At 49.7% G+C, this 15,110-nt stretch overlaps 5 protein-coding genes across 6 annotated transcripts; 2 read left to right on the plus strand and 3 right to left on the minus strand.

Annotated features, from left to right (window-relative positions):
- Positions 1-2,238: 2,238 nt before the first annotated feature.
- LOC108153084 (signal recognition particle 54 kDa protein) lies at positions 2,239-4,338 on the minus strand. The gene is made up of 2 exons (XM_017282865.2): positions 3,280-4,338; positions 2,239-3,212 (listed from the first exon to the last, which is right to left on the minus strand). Exons 1-2 carry the CDS (start codon positions 4,195-4,197, stop codon positions 2,604-2,606), a joined length of 1,527 nt encoding a protein of 508 aa, XP_017138354.1. The 5' UTR covers positions 4,198-4,338; the 3' UTR covers positions 2,239-2,603.
- A 432-nt stretch (positions 4,339-4,770) lies between these two features.
- Positions 4,771-7,442, plus strand: LOC108151060 (flap endonuclease GEN). The gene is made up of 5 exons (XM_017279437.2): positions 4,771-5,010; positions 5,081-5,384; positions 5,449-5,738; positions 5,796-5,963; positions 6,025-7,442. The coding sequence occupies exons 1-5, from the start codon at positions 4,853-4,855 to the stop codon at positions 7,373-7,375; spliced, it is 2,271 nt and encodes a 756-aa protein (XP_017134926.1). The 5' UTR covers positions 4,771-4,852; the 3' UTR covers positions 7,376-7,442.
- On the minus strand, positions 7,431-11,144 carry LOC108151058 (alanine--tRNA ligase, mitochondrial). Its single transcript, XM_017279433.2, has 9 exons — positions 10,877-11,144; positions 10,609-10,782; positions 10,404-10,549; positions 10,142-10,345; positions 9,789-10,073; positions 8,585-9,733; positions 8,240-8,525; positions 7,958-8,178; positions 7,431-7,896 (listed from the first exon to the last, which is right to left on the minus strand). Exons 1-9 carry the CDS (start codon positions 11,042-11,044, stop codon positions 7,488-7,490), a joined length of 3,042 nt encoding a protein of 1,013 aa, XP_017134922.1. The 5' UTR covers positions 11,045-11,144; the 3' UTR covers positions 7,431-7,487.
- A 72-nt stretch (positions 11,145-11,216) lies between these two features.
- Positions 11,217-13,250, plus strand: LOC108151063 (fat storage-inducing transmembrane protein). Its single transcript, XM_017279439.2, has 3 exons — positions 11,217-11,387; positions 11,472-12,087; positions 12,158-13,250. The coding sequence occupies exons 2-3, from the start codon at positions 11,574-11,576 to the stop codon at positions 12,895-12,897; spliced, it is 1,254 nt and encodes a 417-aa protein (XP_017134928.1). The 5' UTR covers positions 11,217-11,387; positions 11,472-11,573; the 3' UTR covers positions 12,898-13,250.
- Positions 12,767-15,103, minus strand: LOC108151064 (ganglioside-induced differentiation-associated protein 1). 2 transcript variants are annotated; one of them, XM_033386821.1, is made up of 5 exons: positions 14,748-15,103; positions 14,060-14,252; positions 13,821-14,000; positions 13,302-13,760; positions 12,767-13,225 (listed from the first exon to the last, which is right to left on the minus strand). In XM_033386821.1, the coding sequence occupies exons 1-5, from the start codon at positions 14,871-14,873 to the stop codon at positions 13,212-13,214; spliced, it is 972 nt and encodes a 323-aa protein (XP_033242712.1). In that variant the 5' UTR covers positions 14,874-15,103; the 3' UTR covers positions 12,767-13,211. The 2 variants fall into 2 exon arrangements, with proteins under 2 accessions (XP_033242712.1, XP_017134932.1); XM_017279443.2 differs by having other exon boundaries at positions 12,767-13,760.
- Between the last annotated feature and the right edge of the window lie 7 nt (positions 15,104-15,110).

The raw sequence follows: 15,110 nt of genomic DNA on the forward strand, positions 1-15,110 counted from the left end.
AATCGGCCTCATTTTCGAGGTCGAGATGTTGATGCCGACCGACAGTCTGGATCCTCACGATGCTGGAAGACTAGGTTCTTCACCGATCGGGCCCCATTTATCTGATCTAGCCTCCCGAAGATTGGCATATCATGAAAATACTGGTTTCTTCTGCACGCTATATCTCTGCAATACGGCAGCCGATCGGGGTGCGGCATGTCTTTCCGTGCTCGGGAGAGTCCTGCCAATCGACTGCCGTTGGAAAAAAGGACATCAATTTTTTCACGATTTTCGCAAAAAATCATGATGGTGACATCATTAAATTTGCCAAAAATCGGCCTCATTTTCGAGGTCGAGATGTTGATGCCGACCGACAGTCTGGATCTTCACGATGCTGGAAGACTAGGTTCTTCACCGATCGGGCCCCATTTATCTGAGATATAGCCTCCCGAAGATTGGCATATGATGAAAATACTGGTTTCTTCTGCACGCTATATCTCTGCAATACGGCAGCCGATCGGGGTGCGGCATGTCTTTCCGTGCTCTGGAGAGTCCTGCCAATCGACTGCCATTGGAAAAAAGGACTAGGTCCTTCACCGAAAGTGCCCTATTTATCTGAGATATAGCCTTCCGAAGATTGGCATATCATGAAAATACTGGTTTCTTCTGCACGCTATATCTCTGCAATACGGCAGCCGATCGGGGTGCGGCATGTCTTTCCGTGCTCTGGAGAGTCCTGCCAATCGACTGCCATTGGAAAAAAAGGACTAGGTCCTTCACCGAAAGTGCCCTATTTATCTGAGATATAGCCTTCCGAAGATTGGCATATCATGAAAATACTGGTTTCTTCTGCACGCTATATCTCTGCAATACGGCAGACGATCGGGGTGCGGCATGTCTTTCCGTGCTCGGGAGAGTCCTGCCAATCGACTGCCGTGGGAAAAAAGGACTAGGTCCTTCACCGAACGGGCCCTATTTATCTGAGATATAGCCTTCCGAAGATTGGCATATCATGAAAATACTGGTTTCTTCTGCACGCTATATCTCTGCAATACGGCAGCCGATCGGGGTGCGGCATGTCTTTCCGTGCTCGGGAGAGTCCTGCCAATCGACTGCCATGGGAAAAAAGGACTAGGTCCTTCACCGAACGGGCCCTATTTATCTGAGATATAGCCTTCCGAAGATTGGCATATCATGAAAATACTGGTTTCTTCTGCACGCTATATCTCTGCAATACGGCAGCCGATCGGGGTGCGGCATGTCTTTCCGTGCTCGGGAGAGTCCTGCCAATCGACTGCCGTGGGAAAAAAGGACTAGGTCCTTCACCGAACGGGCCCTATTTATCTGAGATATAGCCTTCCGAAGATTGGCATATCGTGAAAATACTGGTTTCTTCTGCACGCTATATCTCTGCAATACGGCAGCCGATCGGGGTGCGGCATGTCTTTCCGTGCTCGGGAGAGTCCTGCCAATCGACTGCCGTTGGAAAAAAGGACATCAATTTTTTCACGATTTTCGCAAAAAATCATGATGTAACCATCATTACATCATTAAATTTGCCAAAAATCGGCCTCATTTTCGAAGTCGAGATTTTGATGCCGACCGACAGTCTGGATCCTCACGATGCTGGAAGACTAGGTGCTTCACCGATCGGGCCCTATTTATCTGAGATATAGCCTCCCGAAGATTGGCATATCATGAAAATACTGGTTTCTTCTGCACGCTATATCTCTGCAATACGGCAGCCGATCGGGGTGCGGCATGTCTTTCCGTGCTCGGGAGAGTCCTGCCAATCGACTGCCATGGGAAAAAAGGACTAGGTCCTTCACCGAACGGGCCCTATTTATCTGAGATATAGCCTTCCGAAGATTGGCATATCATGAAAATACTGGTTTCTTCTGCACGCTATATCTCTGCAATACGGCAGCCGATCGGGGTGCGGCATGTCTTTCCGTGCTCGGGAGAGTCCTGCCAATCGACTGCCGTGGGAAAAAAGGACTAGGTCCTTCACCGAACGGGCCCTATTTATCTGAGATATAGCCTTCCGAAGATTGGCATATCGTGAAAATACTGGTTTCTTCTGAACGCTATATCGCTGCAATACGGCAGCCGATCGGGTTGCGGCATGTCTTTCCGTGCTCGGGAGAGTCCTGCCAATCGACTGCCGTTGGAAAAAAGGACATCAATTTTTTCACGATTTTCGCAAAAAATCATGGGCAGCGAGACTGCATCAGCCCTCTCAAATTAAAGATCATTTAAAAAGATTAATTCATGTTATTTATTTGTGTTATATCTATTTCAACTGCCTTGCGGTATTCAATAGGCATGCAATTTCCAGTAATTCGTGTACACAAAACAGTTGAAACAATGAAAACTGACACTGTGGTTGCCAAATCGTACAAAAAACCAAATTGTTAACTGTTTATGCGCCGTCTTCTCTCTCGCTCTCGCTCACGTTCTCGCTCTCACACCGATCTAAATTTTTTGGTCTTGAACAAGGGGAAATTGACGCACTGGCCCAGTGCACTGGCACTGGCCAACCGTTAACAAACATATTGCTAAAAACCGAACTACGTAGAAACAAAATCATACAAAAATCTATAAATTTACACTCGCGGCTGGCCTCACTTGCCGCCAAAGCCTCCCATCAGGTTCCCCAGTCCACCCAGGCCGCCCGCCGCTCCTTGCTGCAGCTGCCGCATCATGTTCTGGAGTCCGCCAACGCCGCCCATCTGCTGAAGCATGCGGGGATCGATCATCTTGGCCATCTGCTGGTTGAGCTTGGCCATCTGTGTGGGATTCACATTCTTGGTCATGTCGCCCTGCTTGAAGAGACCCTTGACGCCGCCCATTTTCTTCACGACTGCTGCAAACTTTGTGTAGTGGGCAATCAGTTCCTTGACTTCGCGTTCCAGGACTCCTGCTCCTTGGGCCACACGTATACAACGCGTCGGCTGTTTGATGAACAGTTTCGCTCCATCACGGTTGTCCAGTTCGTTGTCCGACATACTGTCCATCATGGTCATCATTCGCTTGATGCGGGCCATCGATTCCGCCTCGCCGCCCTTTGTCATAAAGTCCTGCGAGAAGCCAGGGATCATGTTCATGATCTGCGAGAAAGGACCCATTTTCATGATGTTCTGGAACTGCTCGTACATGTCGCGTATTGTAAAATGGCCATGCTTTATCTTCTCGAGAAGCTCTTCATTTCCGTCTAGTTTCAGCTCGTTGACCTGGGAAGGATTGCAATATAGTTAGGAACATGTTTAACCATTTGGAGCCCACAAACTCTACTCTTACCTTATCTATCAGGCCCTCGATGTCACCCATGCCGAGGAGTTTGCTAACGAAAGGTTTCGTCTTGAAGGGTTCCAGGTCGTCAATGTGCTCGCCCGTTCCTATGAAAATGATGGGCGACTGTGTGGCTGCTACAGCAGACAGGGCACCACCTCCCTTGGCATGGCCATCCAACTTGGTGATGATCACTGAGCCAATGTCTACCTTGTCTTTGAAGGCCTTCGCCTGGGCCTCGCAAGCCTGTCCAATGGTGGCGTCCATCACGAAGATGATGTTGTCAGGATTAACTGCATTTGCAACCGCCAACATCTCCTCGAACAGCGACTCTTCCTGCTTGTGTCGTCCGGAAGTATCCACAATAATCATCTCAAAACCCTCACGCTTGAACATGTCCACACCCTCCTGGGCTATGACGACGGGATCGATTTCTGTGTAGCTGCCGTAGAACGGAATGCGAGCTTTGGTGGCGTTCTGCTTGATCTGGTCATAGGCACCAGCACGGAACGTATCCGCGCAGACAAGACACGACTTCCAGTTGCGCTTCTGGTAGTGATAGGCTAGCTTGGTGCAGGTTGTGGTCTTGCCGGATCCCTGCAGACCCACAAACATGATGATGTTCGCCTTTCCCTTAATGGGCTGATAGGGCTTCACGCCCGGATCCACCAGTTTGATGAGCTCCTTGAACACGGCCGACTGGATCATGCGTCGCTTGTTCAAGCCTCCGGCCATCTCATCGAAGTCAATGACAGCTCGCACATTTTCCCGCAGCTGCTTCACCAGTCGTATGTTTACATCAGCCTCCAGCAGCGCTGCGCAAATCTCTTTCAGCATGGAATTCAATGCCTCCTCATTGATAACTGTGGCTTTGCTCAGCGAGTGCAGAGCCGTTGTTATTTTTCTTCCTAAATCTGCTAAAACCATCTTGGCGTGTTGGCTGTGTGTCGGGGTGTGCTATTGGCAGCTTACAAATTTAGTTGAGCTACTTGCGAAGCAAATTCATGCGAAATTGGAGGAAACTTTTACTTTTGGTCTTTGACACGTCGATGTGGACTTATCGATAAAATATACCGTGCGACCGTCAGAAATATACCGTCTCATTTAAAAAATATACCGTAAATATACTGACGATTTTGATGTTCCGACGAATATTACTAGCTAAATAGAATCGTCAGCCCTGCACACATCATTTTATCCGATTGATCTTTTCGATCAATCGATCAAATTTTCTACTTGACTGGCTTATTTAGCCACTTGCTTTTATTGCATTTTGCGTAAAAACAAGGTTTTACTCGTTTATTATCTTCCGTCCAATATTCCCAGCTATATAGATCTCTCAGTTTTGCCCAGATAATTTTATATGATTGATGAATCAATTTTAATCAGGATTAATTAATGATAATTTTCAAAACATACCGCTAATATACCTCAATTTAAACGTCACCCGTGGTCGTTCTGGAAGAGGAGGACTGACCACAGCTGTCAAAATGCGACCTATCGGTCGCGTTGCGTAGTGACTGGCTATACAGGCAAAAGAAGAGCGTTCTTTTGAATTTAGAATATTTGTTTTCATTGTTTTATGGGTGTAAAAGAACTTTGGACAGTATTAACCCCTCATGCTGAGCGCAAGCCGATAAATGAGCTTCGCGGCAAGAAAGTGGCCATTGATTTGGCCGGCTGGGTGTGCGAAAGTCTGAATGTGGTCGACTATTTTGTGCATCCGCGGCATCATCTAAAGTTGGTTAAATTCTCACTGGACTGAAAGTTCTTTGTATTGATCTGATGGCTAATGGCTAATTCTTTTCAGAAACCTTTTCTTTCGATCCTGCTACCTTATATGGGAGCAAGTCACTCCAGTGTTCGTTTTGGAGGGAGTGGCTCCGAAACTGAAGGGCCAAGTGATTGCCAAACGAAATGAGCTGCAGTTTCGAGGAGTACGACCCAAGGATGCAGCCACTGGCACGCAAACTGCTGCAAAAGGAGACAAAGGACGGACCCGCTTCAACCATGTCCTGAAACAGTGCGAGACTCTGCTGCTCTCAATGGGAATTCAGTGTGTCCAAGGCCCAGGCGAAGCGGAGGCCTACGCTGCCTTCCTCAACAAGCACGGAGTATGTTCTGTTCTCCATGCTTTTCATTAATTGACTTATCAATTTGAAATACAAACTCTTCCAGTTGGTGGATGGCGTCATTAGCCAGGATTCGGATTGCTTTGCCTACGGTGCTATACGGGTGTATCGCAACTTCTCAGTGTCCACCCAAGGGGCCCAGGCTGCCGCTGGGGGTGCTGTTGATATCTACGACATGCGGGAGATTACGAGCCGCATGGATTTTGGCCAGCACAAGATTATTGTGATGGCTCTTCTATGCGGCTGTGACTACTGTCCAGATGGCATTGGGGGTATTGGCAAAGATGGTGTCCTAAAACTGTTCAACAAGTACAAGGAATCGGAGATCCTGGATCGGTAAAGCTAAAGAGCAAAGCTACTCTCAAATAGATTAATGTTGCATTCTCCTTATAGGTTGAGGAACTGGCGAGCCGAGACTGATAAGTACAATGCTCTGGAGATGCGGGTGGATGACAAATCCATCTGCAGCAACTGCGGACACATTGGGCGGACGCAGAGCCACACGAAGAGCGGCTGTAGCGTCTGTCGCACTAAGCGGGGCTGTGACGAGACCTTGTGGAAGTAAGAAACTATCTAGGATACAAAAATATAAAAGTTGATTCGATTCGTTGCTCCCCCGCAGAGAACAACGCCTTTCCATTAAGGCTGAGCTGATCCTACGCCGAAAGGCCTTGTTGGCTCCAGAGTTTCCCAACGAGGAGATAATATCCGAGTTTCTCAGCGAGCCCCCAACGATACCAAATCTAAATCTTGGCTGGCGGCAGCCGAATCTCGTGAAATTCATCAAGCAGATAGGGCATCTGCTGCAGTGGCCGGAAATCTACTGCTTTCAAAAGTTCTTTCCGATCCTCACCCGTTGGCAGGTGCAGCAGGCGGCCAGGACCAATGCGATAGGACGAGTGGAGCTCGTTCAGCCGGTGGATATCATCAAGAAGCGTACCGTGAAGGGAGTGGCCAGTCTGGAGCTGCGCTGGCAGGATCCCAGTGGTAGTTTCCAGGGACTCATACCAGACAAACAGATTTCAGAATTCGAGCTGGAACATCCCAAAGGCATCGAAGAGCTCTACTATACCGTGGAGCCGCTGGACATGCTGGAAGCTGCGTATCCCGATCTTGTGGCATCCTTTCTCAAATCCAAGGAGAAGCCCCCGAAGAAGGCCACGCGAAAGAAGAAGACCGATCCCCTGAGCGCCATCGATAACATCCCAGAAACATTAGATAAGCAGAAGGCGAACCCAGCGAAACCGAAGCGAGTGGTCAAAAAGAAAAAGGCTCCAACGGAGCAGGCTCAGCCTTCACTGCAACAATTCCTCAGACGGGAGAAAATAGGGGGGACTCCTGTGAAGAATTCTCTGCCACAAATGGCACAATTGCCACAGCAATGCTCCACACCCATCACCAAATTCTTGCCTTCGGATCTCGAAAGCGACTGCGACGCGGTAGAGTTCGACATGTCCGATGTAGTCAATGGAATCATATCGAATCCGAATTCTCGACCAACTGTGACAAGACACGAAGGACGACAGTTGCACTACGAGGCCTTATCCGATGACCTGAGCATGCGTCTGGCCCAACTGAGTCTAAGGAAGGATGAGCTCCAGGAGGAGCCTCTACCTCCAGTTGCTGAACACAAAAGGGATCTCTCGCTGGTCGAGAACCTGCCGCAGAGCAAGCGTCTCTCTCTGGACGACAGCTTTGATCTGCTGGTGAAGGGCGATCTTAAGAAGGTTCCCCACTTGATACAGCCAATTAGGACTCCCGTGGACCGCTTCAAGCACCAGCATCGCATAAGTGAGCATCTTCCACAGCCTGCTGTCGAGCCTGCTGCAAACGTGAGCTACTTCTTCAATCAAAGCAGTGATAATGCCGATGCCTTCGAGCAGTTGATGAACTCCAGCCTGGGAATCCAAGAGCAGGCAGAAGGGGATGAGGATGAGGAGGAGGAAGATGATTTGGTGGTGATCAGTGATTAAGCTTACAGTTTATAGTGTGCGATTTATTCGCTCTTTAAAAAAAAAAAGGAAACGATTCCACAGCAAATCTTGGAGCTTGCGCTTATCTCTTCTTATTTTTTGGGGAGGGTGATCACAACTTGAAATAAAGCTTAGCATACTGATGGGCCTTCGCCAGGGCCTGCTCCAATTGCTCTTCAAAGAGATTGCTTACCTTACGGCCCTTCATGTTACACACGATCTTCGGATTCTGTCCCTTGGGCGCGGCCACTTGACCCCCAAATGTGGCGGCAAAAGATTGCAGCCAGGAGGACGCATCGAACTCTTGGTTGACGCTGTTCTGCGGTACACAGCAGCGTGCTTTCACAACGCTATCACACATACTGACCACTAGAATGGGGCGATCCGAGCAGAGCTTGGTGGCACGCTGCAGGGGGATCTCTTCCACCAAAGCGGAGCTGGTTATGTAGTGTAAAATAAAGGGGTGGGTGTCCACAGGTTTCTCCTGCAGCAGGTTGCGCATCTCTACTTCGACAAATTCCCTGCAAGAATATGGATGTATAATCTGCACTCCTCTAATGCTCTCTCTCTATTTGCTCTCACTTGAGGGTTGTGCGGGATGTCTCCTTGATCCTCTTCAGCATGTCATGGATGCGTTCCAGCGTGTCCATTTTGAAGGCATATGGCAGCTTGATGTCCGTGTGCAGCATATTATGGCGGATGGTCTGCAACTCTACTTCGGTGGCATTTGTGAGCTTATCAGTCTGGAACTGCTGTTCGAGCATATCTACGCGATGGCGCAGCAAGGCTGCTGTCTTGAGCACCTAAAAGAGATAAGGAAAAGGATGCTTACAGATGAACAATGTTCCACCTAAAGCCACTTACATTCTCCGCCGCCTGGCCAGCCACAGCGGTGAAGGCAAAGCGCGCCCTGTTTGTCTGCTTTAAATTGACAATACAGAAACAGGAGAGCTCGCTGGTGTTGGTCACATGAGTGCCGCAGCACAGCTCCTTGGAACTAAGCTGCATATCTGGGCACTGCACACTGATCAGACGCAGTCCCTGCTCCGGGTAAACCTCCCCAGGCACCATCGTAATATCATTCTCCTGGAGAACATCGGCGGCACTCACAAGTTCAACTTGGACGGTCGTGGCAGAGCAGATAATTCGACTGTACGAAAGGTATAACAAGGTGAAGACACTGCCAAGAGAGAATCCAGTGGGACTTACTTGATCAGATCTTCGATGAGCTGGACATCTGCTTTTTGTATCCGCTTGCCCAGCAATCCCAGTTCCAGTTTGCACTGCTCGCTGGTGACGGAGCTGGAGACCTGGTAGGTGACCTTGTTGAACAGCGATCGGATGGCGGCATTCAGCAGGTGAGTGGCTGTGTGATGGCATGTGTTCAGTTGCCTTGTCCCAGCGTCCACTTGCAGCTCAACTTCATCACCAATGGCCACCTCAAAGTGGTCATCTGCGGGGGCGGACAAGCAGCACACGTGAACCACGCAATCATTGAGATGCTTCACACGGATCACATTCAAGAGATGGTGCGGTTGCTCCGGCTTGTGCGCATTGCTGACAAGAATCTGGCCAGCATCGGACTGTTGTCCGCCAGACTCGTAGTAGAAATTGCTGGCGGCGGTGACAATTGAAAGGGTATCGGAGGTGTCCTGGAGCCGGCTGCCTTGGGTGCGTGATACTTCCGCATCGTTGAGGAGCATGCCTACCACTCGACTGCGTAGAGTGGGAATCTTGTAGGATTCATTCTCGCTATCAAAGGAATAGACATATTTGTGACTGTTGTCGGTGGGTTGCAGGCGCTTTGTAAGCGTCGCCTGAGCCTCAGCAATGCGTTCTTCTAGCGCCACATCGCAGATGCCCCCGTCCTTGCGTTGGCTCTCCTTGGACTTGATTTTGGCTAGCGAGACCTCTGCTCGATAACGGTCCAAATCACAGTTCATGTTCTCCAGCTCGGCCAGCTTGAGGAAGCTCTCTTCGGTCAAGCCATAGGTGTCCGTCAGCTTGTAGAGGAAGTCGCCGGGAATCGTGTTGTTAGGGAACTTGCAGCGCTGCACCTGGAACTCCCGATAGGCGGGAACAAATCCTGGGCATTCCATCAAGTCAATGTCGTCCAGATTGGGGAACTCGGTCAGGACCTCGGCAAAGGCTTTCGAGGAGCTCTCACGCAGATTCTTGTACACGTCATGTTCGTGATTAATCAGATCGATGACTGCCTCTTGCTTGGCAGACATCTCCGGGTAGGCTTCGCCCAGAGTCTCCACCACAATAGGAACCAATTGGGAGAGCAGCTTTTCATGGGCAAAAACATGCTCCGAGATGTTGAGGGCCTTCCGCAAGACGCGTCGTAGTTTCTGACTGCAAATGGGTTTTGATTAGTGTAGGAATAAGGCGTTATAGGGTGGTAGCCTACTTCTGATCTGGCAGCATTCCATCGGCAAGGCAGGCAGTGACCATGCGAGCATGATCGGCAAGTATTCTGTAGCTTGTGTCCAGGAGAGCTGCATTTGAGGTTTCTGGGAAGCTGCCGCCATAGACTGGGGCCTTGGACAGCTGCTGAATGCCATCGAAGAGCGGGCTGAACAGGTCCGTATCGTAGTTTGAGGATTTGCTTTGCAGAGTGGCAGCCAAACGCTCAAATCCCATGCCCGTGTCCACATGGTGAGCGGGCAACTGGGAGATGCTGCCATCGGGATTGCTAGATTGCCCAAATATACGTTTCGATTAATGACTATAATTTAAGCTCTGCCTCTGTCCTGTCCTCACCGATTGTACTGTATGAAGACGAGATTCCACAGCTCTGTGAGATCCGAGCGGCCTGCATTTACGAGCTTAGCGCGATCCGCGACGCTGCCCAGCTCTGGACGATGGTCTATGTGTATCTCAGTGCAGGGGCCGCAGGGTCCCGTGGCGCCCATTTCCCAGAAGTTGTCTTTGCAGCCAAAGGGCAGTATACGCGAGGCGGGAAAGCTAAAAGAACATGCTCAGTTAAAGAGGTGATGCTCTTGGATTATGTAACAAGTTGTACCCTAGGCTGCGCCAAATCTCGAAACATTCCATATCCGCCGGTATGCCCAGCAGCTTGTCACCAGCGAAGTACGTGACATACAAACGTCCAGGATCGATGTTGTATGGCCCGCGGAGCAGCTCAAGGGCCATAGCGCAGGCCTCTTGCTACAGAATTTTGCAAGAGAATTAGGAAAATCTGCCAGTTAAAGCAAACCAGAAAATACCTTGAAGTAGTCCCCAAAGGACCAGTTGCCCAGCATCTCAAAGAACGTGTGGTGATAGCCATCCTGGCCGACAACAGAGAGATCGTTGTGTTTTCCTCCCACCCGTACGCATTTCTGGGAATTCACCACCCGCTTTTGGGGAGCCGCCGCCGTGCCAAGGAACACAGACTTGAACTTAACGAAAAGCAATAATCAGATAACAATGGACTAATAGGTCGTTGGGCCGGGCCGAGCCGAGCCGCGCCGCTCTATTCTATGCTCTGCTCACCTGATTCATGCCAGCGTTGACAAACGCCACCGTCGGATCACAGAAGGGCACCACGGGGCTGGAGCGCACGAATTTGTGCTCATGGTTGACGGTGAAGAAGTCTATGAATGTTTTTCGAATCTCGCGCGCCGTCAGGACACGCTGCAACTGCTTGGCCGAGTTGTACATGCCAAAATTGTATTGGAATTCGAGTTAATTACATGCGACCGGCAATTAAAACAGAGATACGATCAGATAAAATCTCTGCTCGAACAGCTGATCCGCAACAGCCATTCACAATGAAGCGTCGACAAATACATAGATGGCTATTCGCGGGACGGCGTCAATACCTGTGCAACTGTTCTATTTTTTACGGGGGCGCAACAGCTGCGCGCACGTAGATTTTTGGTTGAAACGTATGGCAGGGCGAAAAACAACTAGGAGCAACGACAGTGGATACCATAACTGATGTTACAGTGGATATAAATATCACTGAAATTAATGAAATCCACTTTCGAACAGTGCATCGAAGGTAATGTTGCCCAGGACTGTATGAACTTTGACACGCACCATGCTTCCGCTTTCACTTTTACTCTCTCTCTCTCTTGCGCTTTAGCATAACCAAAAACGGCAGCAACAACGCATTTCCCACCTTGACCAAGTGCAAACCCCAGCGCCGCAAAACAGCAACAAGCGTCAACGAAATCTAAATCGAATTATGGCCACCAAACGGCGACCGCTGCGTCCGAACATTGGAACAAGTTCTGGATCAAACATGAACTTTCGACCTGGGGGTCCGGACATAACTCGGTCCGAGGCTCGGGGCACTAGACCTACAGCAGCCCCCACTAGTATCAGAGAGATTCTAGTCATGGGAGTAATACATTTGTGTAAGAAAACGATATTCTTCAACACGGACCTCAAGGTGGCACTCTACTTGGGCAGCCTGTTCGTGGTATCGGTCATTGGGGACTTTGTCCCCTTCCCAAAGACCTACTTCGCGCGCTCGGACAATCTATTCAACATGTACTTCGTGAAGGTAGGCTGGGGCTGGACTCTGCTGTTTGTGGTGCCCTTCCTAGTTCTGTCTGCCTATACGATCACCTGCGGCGATCACAAGCGGATGCTCAGGCATCACTTCCCTCGCATTGTCATAGCCACATTCTTTTGGTTTTTCTGGACGAAGCTCTTCAACATTGTGGAAACTTCCTACGGCCGCTGCACGGTCAAAAGTTAGTATTGAAAACGGTTATCAGGATTAGCAGGGTTAACGAAACCTTCTTCTTCCTGTTCCGAAACCAGGCTTCCAGAGCAAGCCGAGCTGCCTTAAGGCCGGACATCTGTGGCAAGGCTTCGACATATCCGGCCATGCTTTCATCCTGATTCACTCTAGTCTGGTGCTCATCGAGGAGGCCCGTCCCATCATCAAGTGGGAGACCATCAAGGAGCACCTCCGCAACGAGATGCACAATCGCAGCGTTTCCGAAAATGCGGGCACCAATCCCCTTCGAGGCCTGAACGACGAGCAGATGAGGAGCCTGCAGTTCCTCTACAAACGACTAACGCCCATCATCCGGACCCTGTTCATCGGCATGGCCGCTCTGCAGCTGCTCTGGGACATAATGCTGGTGGGAACCATGCTCTACTACCACCGCATGATTGAGAAGGTCATCAGCGGCATTATAGCCATCCTGACCTGGTACTTCACGTATCGCTTCTGGTATCCCACGCGCGGCCTCTTGCCAGAAGAGCCCGGAAACGGCACCTTCTTCTACCAGAGGGAGACCCATGTCTTTCCTTTCAAGCGTCCCTCGCATTTATCTGGTACGACCTCCGCCAGTGGAGCCTCTGGCCCCATGAGAGCAAATCCCAATGGCAAAGTGGGAGCGACGAATGTGCCCAAGGATCAGCAGATGCCAACATTCATGGGCATGCCATTGTTCACCAGCCCCAAGGTGGCCACTGCCGCAGCAAGCTTGCTCCAATCAGCGCAGCAGAAGCGAGAGCAGCAACAGCAGCAGCAGCTTGGAGCAGATAGCTGAGCCCCAAAGGACGATCCTCGTCAAATCATCGTCCTCGGAGGCGTAAGCAAGCATAGCAGGAATTGACAATTAGGTGACGGATTGGAATTTATACCAAATTTTTTGTATATTCAACGCTCGAATGATGCTTATGTAAATTATGATATTTTAGCAGCTAGACACTGGCTGGCACATGGTTCATCCCTCTTCTCTTCTCCTCTATTTTCTCTTCATCATCCCATACCCCTGCATCAGCATCAGCATCAGCGTCAGCCATCTGGTTACCACGTAGTAGCTTTAAGCGTTAAGCGTTTAGCGTTCTTATGTTCGTGCGTTTATATGTGACCAACTTTAACAGTAAAAGGATTTGTTAACAAACGTATCTGCCGTTCACTTATGAGCAAAGGCTGCGAACATGGCCATACCCAGGAAGCCGGCTCCTGCGCCCAGCTTGTAGTTTCCCGGCGTCTTCGCCCACATCTCCTTGAGGATCTCGAAATTGCTGGGCTGCAGCTTGTGGTACGACTGGCGTTGCTTGAAGCGCAGAAAATATCCCTCCACCTGGGGCAGCTTACCGAAGGACCAGTAATAGTTCTCAAATCCCAGCTGGTAGAGGCGATGCAGGAGCAGTCCGAAGCTGATGTCCGCCAGGGTGACCTCGTCCCCGGTCAGCCACTCGTTGCGGGGTGCCTTTTTGGACAGCTCCTGCTCCACATAGAGCAGCACATGACGTACGGCATCGAGCACGCGCTGAAAGTCGTCACGGCAGGACACCAGATCCTTGCGACGAATCTGAATGTCCAGCTTTTGCTTCAGCGCCGACTTGTTCGATTCCAGCTCATCCACAGAGCGCCGGAGCAGGTCCAGGACCTTGTCGTTATTCTCTAAAAGAAGCAGAATCATTGGCCATGGCTAGAGTTTAATGCAACTGCTGGGCCACTCACTTAGGCAGGATTGGCGAACTGGCCCAATAAATGGCGCCTTGGGCACCAGCTTTAGATCATCGTGGACGAACGAGCCAAGACTCAGAGCACCCACTGGCACACGTCCCACGGCATTCTCATAGACCATTACCTGGTCGTACTGTGAGGAACTCTGTTCGGGCTTCAGCACTGGATGATTCGCTGAAATGAAAGGGAAATTTTGAATCCATTTGTGGCATATACTCATGTTAGCGTGCTACCTCCCCGGAACTTGCTCTCCACATAGTTGATTATGTGCGTCGAGTTGGGTATGATGAAGGCTCCATCCTGGAGCACGGGAACATCTCCCTTGGGATTGAGGTTTAGGAACCAACTGGAATACTGCTCGCCATTGCATAAGTCTACCACATAGGGAGTGAAGTCAATGTTTTTCTCATAGAGCACCAGGAGAACCTGCAAACGAAACGGGAAAGTGGAAAGAGAAGATTTATCGTATCGTATTTCACTGGCTGAAGAAATTTTGTTTATTTTCCATCTAATCTATTTATATTTTCACTTCATTAACACCTGCAGGGCGGCGGACAGGTACAGGTAAACAAAGTTAAGATCAATTCCAATGGTGTCATAATACCAATATCTGAAAACTTTGCTACGATTACAACAATCCAGCTCTATTGCATTCGAAGCCGAACAGACCTTCCCTTGCCCCACTTGAAAGGGAAGGGAAGGGCGTATCGTAGTGCATAGTGGGTGGAACCTTGTGGCACCCTCGGGGGAGGGGGTCACAGTGTGTGTGCGGTCATTATAGGGTAAATAGCATCGGGCAATGATCAGATCAGAACAAATGATGACGACAACTACGCGATGATTAGTTTTGTAATTTCGCGCCATTGGATGATAACTAATTTTGTCGGATATCACATGATTAACATCAGCCACGCCACTAACTTTTTGTGAATAGAAGTTGTAGGGATGGAAGTAGAGCACGAGCTTATTGTCCGTAAACACGGGGGCCTTGAAGTCCTGCAGAATGGGTGTGGCTGCTGCTTCAATTTCCTTAGCCTGATCGCCCATTTTTCGAATAAATGTACGTTCTTGGCAGTAGTAGGTGCTTAGTAGATCGCGTTAGTCAAATGTATTATGCTAGACTAAAGGTTTTTCTTTTATCACATGCTTCGCCGACGTTGGCGAACACGAAAGCCGTTACCGCGTGCCGGAGACGGAGACGATCGGAACCAGACCTATATGAACACCGCTTGCACACGAGAAGCGACTCTGGGCAACTGTCGGCAACTGTTAGTGCTAGTGCTA

Source organism: Drosophila miranda, chromosome XR (genome assembly GCF_003369915.1).
Source record: "Drosophila miranda strain MSH22 chromosome XR, D.miranda_PacBio2.1, whole genome shotgun sequence".
Classification (NCBI taxonomy): Eukaryota; Metazoa; Arthropoda; class Insecta; order Diptera; family Drosophilidae; genus Drosophila; species Drosophila miranda.

What these genes read in the sequence shown, in the direction of transcription:
- LOC108153084 (XM_017282865.2), bottom strand. Translation starts at nt 4,197, where the DNA reads ATGGTTTTAGCAGATTTAGGAAGAAAAATAACAACGGCTCTGCACTCG. An exon ending in TCGAGGGCCTGATAGATAAG is followed by an intron (nt 3,213 to 3,279) that starts GTAAGAGTAGAG and finishes AATCCTTCCCAG; the next exon opens with GTCAACGAGCTGAAACTAGA.
- LOC108151060 (XM_017279437.2), top strand. Translation starts at nt 4,853, where the DNA reads ATGGGTGTAAAAGAACTTTGGACAGTATTAACCCCTCATGCTGAGCGC. An exon ending in CCTTCCTCAACAAGCACGGA is followed by an intron (nt 5,385 to 5,448) that starts GTATGTTCTGTT and finishes AAACTCTTCCAG; the next exon opens with TTGGTGGATGGCGTCATTAG. An exon ending in TGTGACGAGACCTTGTGGAA is followed by an intron (nt 5,964 to 6,024) that starts GTAAGAAACTAT and finishes GCTCCCCCGCAG; the next exon opens with AGAACAACGCCTTTCCATTA.
- LOC108151058 (XM_017279433.2), bottom strand. Translation starts at nt 11,044, where the DNA reads ATGTACAACTCGGCCAAGCAGTTGCAGCGTGTCCTGACGGCGCGCGAG. An exon ending in GGAATGCTGCCAGATCAGAA is followed by an intron (nt 9,734 to 9,788) that starts GTAGGCTACCAC and finishes ACCCATTTGCAG; the next exon opens with TCAGAAACTACGACGCGTCT. An exon ending in ACATCCCGCACAACCCTCAA is followed by an intron (nt 7,897 to 7,957) that starts GTGAGAGCAAAT and finishes ATATTCTTGCAG; the next exon opens with GGAATTTGTCGAAGTAGAGA.
- LOC108151063 (XM_017279439.2), top strand. Translation starts at nt 11,574, where the DNA reads ATGGCCACCAAACGGCGACCGCTGCGTCCGAACATTGGAACAAGTTCT. An exon ending in CGGCCGCTGCACGGTCAAAA is followed by an intron (nt 12,088 to 12,157) that starts GTTAGTATTGAA and finishes TTCCGAAACCAG; the next exon opens with GCTTCCAGAGCAAGCCGAGC.
- LOC108151064 (XM_017279443.2), bottom strand. Translation starts at nt 14,873, where the DNA reads ATGGGCGATCAGGCTAAGGAAATTGAAGCAGCAGCCACACCCATTCTG. An exon ending in ACAACTTCTATTCACAAAAA is followed by an intron (nt 14,253 to 14,747) that starts GTTAGTGGCGTG and finishes TTTCGTTTGCAG; the next exon opens with GTTCTCCTGGTGCTCTATGA. An exon ending in GGAGAGCAAGTTCCGGGGAG is followed by an intron (nt 14,001 to 14,059) that starts GTAGCACGCTAA and finishes CTTTCATTTCAG; the next exon opens with CGAATCATCCAGTGCTGAAG.